The 9,928-nt window shown below is 39.7% G+C and overlaps 1 protein-coding gene across 1 annotated transcript; it reads right to left on the bottom strand.

Annotated features, from left to right (window-relative positions):
• Positions 1-8,128: 8,128 nt before the first annotated feature.
• Positions 8,129-9,683, bottom strand: LOC129762729 (uncharacterized). Its single transcript, XM_055761247.1, has 3 exons — positions 9,361-9,683; positions 9,161-9,300; positions 8,129-8,802 (listed from the first exon to the last, which is right to left on the bottom strand). Exons 1-3 carry the CDS (start codon positions 9,425-9,427, stop codon positions 8,311-8,313), a joined length of 699 nt encoding a protein of 232 aa, XP_055617222.1. The 5' UTR covers positions 9,428-9,683; the 3' UTR covers positions 8,129-8,310.
• Positions 9,684-9,928: the final 245 nt, after the last annotated feature.

The raw sequence follows: 9,928 nt of genomic DNA, 5'->3' as shown, positions 1-9,928 counted from the left end.
GATGATAGGTATGGGTGGACATATCATTCGCGTGTAGGATAGTAGATGCTGAGCAAATCATAAACTTTTGAAACAGCCCAATAGGTGGTCAATATGACTGGAAAACAGTCACCCAAACAAAAACGGGGTTGCATTGGGAGTACTCCACGACGCACCTCATAAGTGGATAGATGTAAGTGGGATCGATAAGGTGCAAGTCGTAGCAGTAACTATACACCTCCCACTAAAACTTACGATCGCAAACATATACATATCGCCACACTATACAAACATCGAATATGAAAGGGCCATAATTGCAGAAATAACACACATTGCGAGACAACTCCCACAACCGTACATACTAGTGGGCGATTTCAATGCCCACAACGAAAATTGGGGATCATACAAAAACGATACAAGAGGCAATCTCCTCCTTGAGGAGACAGATAAACATCGATGGAAAATACTAAACGAAGGTAATCCGACTAGGATGCACCCAACCTCTGGTAAACCATCGGCGATAGACCTGATGATAGCCTCGCATAATTTGCCCAACAGCTATTTATGGAGAACTGACGAAGACACAAGAGGAAGCGACCACTTCCCTATTTTACTACAAAAACATGGCCAAACAACAGTACTTCCCACAAGAAGGAAAAGATGGGTAACAGAAGCAGCTAACTGGAACAAATATGAGAGTGAAATCGAACGTGCCTTAACAGGTATAGAAAGTATAGACCCCATGGGACTAACAGATATCATAACAACTGCGGCTAGCAAAAGCATGAGGAAAACAACTGGCTACAAGCCAAAGAGAGAAGTCCCATGGTGGACCAGCGAAGTACACCAAGCCATAAAAAGCCGTAAAAAGGCACTCAGGAAGTTGAAGAACTCCAACCCTTCCTCACCTGAATACCAGGAAAACGCGAAAAAGTTCAGAATAGAGAGAGCAAAAGCAAGAACCATAATAAAGGCGGCAAGAAAAAAGAGCTGGGAGGAATACCTAGCAGGGATCTCCCCAAACACAAGCAGCTCCAGCATGTGGGCTAAAGTTAGAGCATGTAAAGGAGAATACAAATGTGAGAGAATAATAATGAATATTGACCAAAAAATAACAGATGACAATAACATCATAACAGAAGAACTTGCCAAGCACTTCACTAAAGTATCGTCAGATGAGGTCTACGAGACCTCCTTCAGAAACTTCAAAGAGAACGAGGAGAAAACAGTGGATATAAAAATAAGTGAAAATAATGAAATTTACAACAGAAGCTTCGACATGAAAGAACTCCTATGGGCACTGAACAGTGCCACAGGAAAATCCCCAGGTGAAGATAATATAACCTATCCACTACTACAAAATCTTCCAATTAAGGGTAAAGCTATACTACTAAAAACACTTAACGAAGTATGGCATACCGGCAAAATACCAAGAAAATGGAAAGAAGGTATTATCATACCCATTCCCAAAGTAGGCAGCAACACCATGAACCCAGATGGATATAGACCTATAACCCTCCCTAGTTGTGTGGGCAAAACATTAGAAAGAATGGTCAACAGAAGACTCATTGATGAGCTAGAGTACAGAAACCTGTTAAACGAAAGACAACATGCTTTTAGAAGAGGCAAAAGTACAACCACCTACCTAGCACACGTCGAGAGTATAATTAATACAGCCACAAGGCTAAATGCCCACCTAGACATGGTCTCGCTGGACCTGTCCGAAGCTTTCGATAGGACGTGGAGACTACCAATCTTAAAGCAAATGAAAGTATGGGGTTTTGACGGTCGCATTCTGAGCTTCGTTAAAGACTTCCTGACCGATAGGAAAATTAAAGTGTTTTGCAAAGGAGCATTGAGCTCATCTAGAACCCTACAAAACGGCATACCGCAAGGTTCAGTCATGTCAACAACGCTATTTTTAATAGCTATGGAGTCCCTCTTCGAAAGGGTACCAAATAACGTGTCTCTGGTGGTATACGCAGATGACATTACACTTATTAACTACGGTGAAACGCCAGGCTGGAATAGAAGGAAAACTCAAAGAGCGATCAACCACATACAATGTTGGGCCGATGAAAGGGGATTCAAGATTAATCCCCAGAAATCAAAACTAGTACATATATGCAGAAGACGACACCATAGAAAGGCCCCCTCGCTCCATCTGGGAGAATGCATAATCCCCCAAGATAGAAAAATGAAAGTACTGGGAGTAACAATAGATTCAAAATTAACCTTCAGACAACACTTCGAAGACGTTAAGAGAACAACACAAGGTTATATAAGAGTAATGAAAATAATAGCAGGAAGGTTCAAACCTAGCAACAGATGTACCCTAATAAAGGTAGTAAACGCTACAATATTAGCCAAAATATTACATGGAGCTGAGCTGTACTCAAGAGTAGGCGATAAAGCTACTAAAGCTCTAGAATCTGTATACAACGAAGGAATCAGAATAGCATCAGGTGCTTTTTGCACCAGCCCAGTACTATCAATTTATGCCGAATGTGGAGAGCTCCCTCTCAAATACCAAATCACTAGAAACATTTGTACAAAAGCATATCAACTGAAAGACAGGCTTACATCAGACCAATGGGAAACCCTCCCTCTATTGGAAAGAGCAAACTTCAGCTTTAAACAGCTTACAAATCAAGATCTACCTCAAACCGTAACAAGTGTACCAACCAAACAAAGAACATGGGTACACCAATGTCCAATTATTGATTGGACAATAAAAGCCAATACTAAGGCAGGATGCCCAAATAACGTCGCAAAAACGAATTTCAGAATGTACACATACAATTACCCAGGAAGAAGCCTAATATACACTGATGGTTCGAAAACAAAAAATGATGTGGGGTATGGTATAACGATCCCCAACACAAACGTGTGCATAAACGGTAGACTACCAAAACAGTGTAGCATATTCTCCGCTGAGGCATATGCTCTCCATAAGGCAACCCAGGCTGCCAGAGAAGGTTCAATAATATTCACGGACTCGGCAAGCTGTCTGGCTGGGCTGGAAAGCGGAAACTGCGACCACCCATGGCTGAAGCAGGCCAAAGCAACAGCTTGGGAAAAAGGTATAAGATTTACATGGATTCCCGGCCATACTGGGATTGAAGGCAACGAGAAAGCTGACGTTTTAGCCAACGAAGGTCGATCCAAGCCACTTGAAGACAGAACCATACCTAAGGAAGATGCCATCAGGTGGATCAAAGAAGCAATAAAGGACGAATGGAACAAAACCTGGTTCCACTGCAGAGAACAGAAACTCAGGAAAATTAAATGCAGCGTAGAAAAATGGACCGAAGCAGACAACCCTAGGGACCAGAAGTTGCTTACTAGGCTCAGGATAGGCCACACCTGGATGACGCACAGCTCAATCATGAGCCAGAGACACCAAGATGGACCCACGTGCGAAACTTGTGGAACAGCTTTAACAGTAGAACATATCCTTGTGGAGTGTAGAAAGTACGACACTGAAAGACGGAAACATGGACTAGGAGACAACATCCAAATAATTCTGAAAAATAGCACTGAGAACATAAAAAGAACGTGTGATTTCATAAGAGACTGTAATTTGACTAATATGATCTAAGTTAGGGACTAGAGATAGGCCCACCATATCACGAATACTCAAAAAAATGAAAAAGAGTGAACAGAGCAAAAAACGCCCGCTCAAAGTGATGGTGAACAGGAGTATAGGGAATATAGGGAATAATGTAAAAGAGATAAACTTAGGCGAATGACAGAGCAGCTAGTTACTGTAGAACAAATGTTAAAGCCTAATAAACAAGATATACACACACACACCTCGGTCCTAATATTCATTGGTTTGTAACCGGATCCGGAGGTAATGATTAACAGAAGTAGTTGGGGGCATTAGTATTACGACGCGAGAGGTGAAATTCGTAGACCGTCGTAAGACTAACTAAAGCGAAAGCATTTGCCATGGATGCTTTCATTAATCAAGAACGAAAGTTAGAGGATCGAAGGCGATTAGATACCGCCCTAGTTCTAACCGTAAACTATGCCAATTACCAATTGGGAGACGCTACTGTATGGTGCTCTCAGTGGCTTCCGGGAAACCAAAATCAGGTTCCGGGGGAAGTATGGTTGCAAAGTTGAAACTTAAAGGAATTGACGGAAGGGCACCACCAGGAGTGGAGCCTGCGGCTTAATTTGACTCAACACGGGAAAACTTACCAGGTCCGAACTTATTGAGGTAAGACAGATTAATAGCTCTTTCTCAAAACTAAGGGTAGTGGTGCATGGCCGATCTTAGTTCGTGGATTGATTTGTCTGGTTAATTCCGATAACGAACGTGACTCAATCAAATTAACTAGAACGCTATCAGCAGTCAGACGTAGAAGCTGTCGTCCGGTTGTGATGTGTGCGTGTGGGGTTGGCTTTCGGGTCGGCTTTCGCGCGCGCTTGCTGGCGCAGTCTAGTATGACCTGATGACACGTCAACTCATCGAGGTTGACTTCTGCTTAATGGAACAACTTGTGTTAAGCAAGGTGAGATTGAGCGATAACAGGTCCGTGATGCCCTAAGATGTTCTGGACTGCACGCGCGCTACAATGTGGGCAGCAGCGTGTACCCTATTCCGAGAGGAACGGGAAATCACTGAAATGCCCACGTAGTCGGGATTATGGACTGAAACGGTCCATATGAACTTGGAATTCCCAGTAAGTGCTGGTCACTAGCCAGCGTTGATTACGTCCCTGCCCTTTGTACACACCGCCCGTCGCTACTACCGATGGATTATTTAGTGAGGTCTTTGAAGGTGAACATTTGCTGGCCCCCTCGCTGGGGCTACATTTGACTCGCTGAAGTTGACCGAACTTGATGATTTAGAGGAAGTAAAAGTCGTAACAAGGTTTCCGTATGTGAACCTGCGGAAGGATCATTATCGTATCCCCATGGTGATCTGATTTGGAGGAGACCGAACGCATTGGGGTCTTGCTGAACAAAAATAAACATGCGTTACCCAGTGGTTGTTTTGCGAGGACTAGGAGTTGCGCCGTACTCGTACCCCCATCTGTGTGTGTGGTGTTGTACGAACGTACGTTTAATATGCTCTCCTGGCGAGTCCGTTATGTTTCAATTCATACAACAAACCCTTTCATCTCGGTCTTCAGATCGATAAAAGGATTTACACTCCCTTACTGCACTAAAGGTATTACTGCTTGGATGAAGGGCCGGGGCCTTCGAACTTTCATCCTATTGTAGGGGCCATACCTTGCAGTGTGTGCGCGGCTCGAAACTACTAGACCCGGCGTTATAGATCTCATCTGTTGGACTAGGTGCGGTGTCTCGTACTTCGCATGTGCGCATATGAACGTACAGATGCCCCCTGGCGAGTCCCCATACTAGTGAGGTGGAAATGGAAGGAAAGGGTTGATCGTCTCGGTCTTTGGATCGATGATGGGATTCCCATTCCTTACTGCACTAAAGGTATTACTACTTGGATGAAGGGCCGGGGCCTTCGAACTTTCATCCTATTGTAGGGGCCATACCTTGCAGTGTGTGCGCGGCTCGAATCTACTAGACCCGGCGTTATAGATCTCATCTGTTGGACTAGGTGCGGTGTCTCGTACTTCGCATGTGCGCATATGAACGTACAGATGCCCCCTGGCGAGTCCCCATACTAGTGAGCTAAAGGTTAAGCCGATCACACGGTCTTTGGACGAATGATGACAAAAATACGTCCCAAGTGATGAAACCGGCGTGATGTTCATTCTGCAAGTGCGATGGGTTCTAAGCAGAGCTGATTTTTGTCACTGTCACTGCTCATATTTTAGCTACTATGACGACCATTGCAACATTACTATCGAACGACGTGCAACAAAACACAAACCGACAAAACAAGTTGTTCGCTCTTTGCTGATGAATGGTTTGTCAGAGTGCTCTGACGATCAAAGCATGTTGCTTGTCATTGCACTATTGTGGCCAAGACGGAAAATACTATGTCATTTGGTGTTATGGAAGTTTATACTTTTTTTCAATTTGTTTAATGGAAATTTACACATTTATCAGGGTTTATAGGGCTTCGTGAATATCCTTATTATATAAAAATGCTAAACATCAAGGAGAATAAAATATATAAATGAGTATAGGATCTGCCAAATACGTGCATTTGGATGCCGGGCAGAAATTTCATCGACGGAATTTCTTCATTATCCTCACATGTGAAGATTTGTCATTGCTAGTTGAAATTTATGTCCTGAATTCAACCGCTATAAACACCTTATGTGTAAAGTAAGGAATTGATACATGTAACGAACTGTTTCCTTATCTTAGTGTGTCTGGGTTTAATGGTAATTTATTGAAGTTGAGGAGAACAATTAGTTGATATTTTGTAATAGAATCAAAAGATATCTGCTAATCCTTCCCATTTTCAATCAGGTTTTTATTTGAAAGGAAAGTTAAACCGGTCGTCTTGTTTAATGAGTTCCATAGATTCTCAGGTGATTCGTTGGGACTTAGTAGTATGTGAACATCAATGCTTCCTAATTCTAGTAGTGTATAAACATTTATAAATAACTAAGAGAATGATTGGGTTGGAGTGGCGCACCTGCAATTGCGGTATGACATTTATGCAGGAATAATGAGGGAGAACTGATAAGGTCAATTTTAATTGAGGATAAATTATTGCCCCGTTAAGCTCGGATTGTTATTGCTGCGGTTCACATTCAATACGTATCAAAAACATTTGCACAATATTAATATCGATATTTATTGTATAAATAGAAAATAGTCGAAAATTCGGCTTGAGAGAAATCACATATCGTGAAACATCCGAAAATAAACCATGTCCTTTTTTATTTCCTTATTTAGTAACTGTCAGTCCAGTGATTAATGTTTCTCTAACGAAAAGCTCAATGTCGGCCCCTAGGGACTGACATGGGGCTCAATGTGTTAAGCAAGCCAAATTCTGGTAAAATCAAGCTTGTTATTCAGCCATTCCATGCCAAATCGATATAGTGGTTCTCAGATTTTCATGACAATTGGTAGTTATATTCCTTATCGCGGAATATTGAATCCGTTTTTTTTTATTAATTTTTCATTATTTTTTATTCTTTCCGATTAACATTTTAGAGTGGTCCGCCAAATCAACTTTTAACCTTTTTTCCAAAACTGACTTTTTAAAATTTCATAAACTTTAGATACAGGACCGATTCAAATGATCGACATATCAAATTGAAGCCAATGAGCTTGTCTTTTTTGAAAAATATTTCCATTGCCCTTTTGTTTTCGTAATTATTTATTGTATTTGTGTTTTATCGTTTACATGATTTAGGAACCAAAGGCAAGCTTTCTTTTTAGTTTTTATTTTTTTTCTTGAAAACTTTTTTACATAACATATCCAAAAATCGAAGAGATGAATTTTTCGTTTTTGTGTTATGATTTTTCAAAGTTAACAAGTTTCATCTAAATTCAATCTTATTAAAAAAGCAATCGTCGAAATTGATTTAAGACCTTACGTGTAACATGATAGTCTGGGATTACAAATTATAATAAGTATTGATAATGTAACCATGATACAGTCGCTATAAATCATTGTAGGCACATGGCAGTCTAGTCGCATATGAATATTGAACGAAGACTAAAAACACGTTAACTTTAAAAATCATAACACAAAAATGAAAGGAAACACCTCTCTGATTATTGGATATGGATAAAAAAAATCTCAGTGTTCAAGAAAAAACATAAAAAATATAGCGTCCTTTATTTTTGGCCATGTAAACTATAAAAAACAAATACAATCAATAATTACGAAAACTAAATCCAATTTTTCGCAAGTGTAATATATTTTTTCAATTTAGGCTTATTGGATTCAATTTGATATGTCGATCATCTAAGTCGGTCCAGTAGTTCAAAAGTTATGAATTTTTGAAAAAAAATCACTTTTGGAAAAAGGGGAAAAATGGATTTTTTGGACCACTGAATTTTAAAATGGAAATGGGCACCCTAATGGAACAATAAAAAAATACGAGTCTAATATCCTGTGATAAGAAACGAAACTACCAATTTTCATGAAAATCTGAGAACCACTTTATCGATTTGGCATGACTGATTCATAAAAGAGCAACCTGAAAAATGAAACAAAAACTATAGAAATTTTCAAATGTTACGAGAGAGTTGTATTGGAATTTTTGTAAGAAAAGAGGTGGGAAGTTGTTTTAAATTATATTTTTTATTAACAAGATTAAGTTCGTCTTTTATTGAAACATTGTTTCAAGCAAACTCAATTCAACAAACATCTGTTCTCATATAATAACCCTTAACATATATCTAGTAATATAAAACCTGTCTTGCAATCTAGTTGTTTGAATTCATCTCTGTGATTGTGTCGTTCCAGATGTAAAGGTCTGACATAACCTTATCTGAAAGATCCTTGTTCAATTTGACTAGAAGAGTATTAGAAAGGGTTTCCGCTCCTAAACCAGTTCTCTGATCAGAAAGGATTATCGCCAATGCACTGAACGCTCTTTCAACCGATACCTGACTGGATGGTGTAGCCAAAACAACCATAGCTACGGAGTGTAGTTCCGGATGGGTATATTTACGAGCTACCCAGTGTTTCCACACATTGAAAGTATGGGGCTGACGATCCTGTGTATCCAAAGCTCTTATTTGATTATAAAAAGTTGAAGAATTGTCAGAGCTTGTATTGAATGTCCCACCAAACATTTTGGTCAATATATCATCGACTTTGTCGTTAAAGTCAAATGCATTCGTGTGTTCCTTTTCATCAGAAGACACCACTGGGCTTAGAGAGCGAATTCGTTTCCAAGTATCTGCAATAAAATTCTGAAAAGAACATATTATTTTAACATAATTCAACATAAGAATTGATAAAAATAATGTCTAAAAATGTTTTTTTGTTTGAAAAACAAAAAAAAATTAAAAATATATTACCAAAAGAATTTTATAATTCATTTACATAAAAAAAATAGAAAAAGTTTGGGTGTACGTGCACGTTACTGAAAAATACATTAATTTCTGCTTTCTCATTAGTAGACTCAAAAACTGTAGAATCAAGGAAGTTCAACCTCGGATCCAAATATAAAGATGCCTTAAATGCCATGTTGTTGCGAAGACGTTCCAATCGATTTGTGCATGTTGATACAAGGGCATTAGAGAAAGGATTGCCTTTCAGCATACTGACCTCCTGAATGGCAACCAACCAGTCGATGTAGAATTGTGACAAGGGATAATGATCGGCCTGCATAACCTTTGTACAGTGATATAACGGCCTGGTAGCATCAACGTAATCTCTGATAAATCTCCAATCATCCTTGCCCAAACCTGAAAATGTATTTTTTTCTTACATTTATTTATTGGAACGATTAAATTGTCTTAATTTACACATTTCAGAATACTGAGTTCCCAGTTCAACAAATTTCACTTCTTGCTTTAAAATGCTAGACAACATTTTGTATTTACCGCCCCAACGTGTTGGTGACCAGAGCGGAGGGAGGGCAAGTTGTTGAACCTCGACGAATGATTTATATTTAATTTGACGTAGATGACGTACTACTTCCGTGATGCATTTAAGATTCGGATCAGCTTTATCAAAAACATCCGCAATCGCAAGTTGGAGGGAATGAACCGCGCACCGAACAAGGGATATCCGTGCATCCCACTCTAGCTCAAGCTCTTCAATGAGGTCTCTTTCCTGTGGTATGTTCTCATCATCTTCGAACAATAAAGTACGATAATGGACTCATTCAGCAAAGATTTAATTTTTTTTACGGCAGCAACCATGTTGCTGCCGTTGTCCACCGTAATGCTAAAGATTTGATCCAACTTCAAATCATAGACACGCAATGTTGCCAATACTTTATCACGCAAAAACACAGCAGTTTGTCTCTGGTCTACTTCAATCATTCCTACAACAGAGATCAACATTAATTCGTTGGCAATAAAGAAATAT

This window comes from Toxorhynchites rutilus, chromosome 1, assembly GCF_029784135.1.
Source record: "Toxorhynchites rutilus septentrionalis strain SRP chromosome 1, ASM2978413v1, whole genome shotgun sequence".
Taxonomy (NCBI): Eukaryota; Metazoa; Arthropoda; class Insecta; order Diptera; family Culicidae; genus Toxorhynchites; species Toxorhynchites rutilus.
This window is presented reverse-complemented; position numbering and strand designations above follow the sequence as displayed.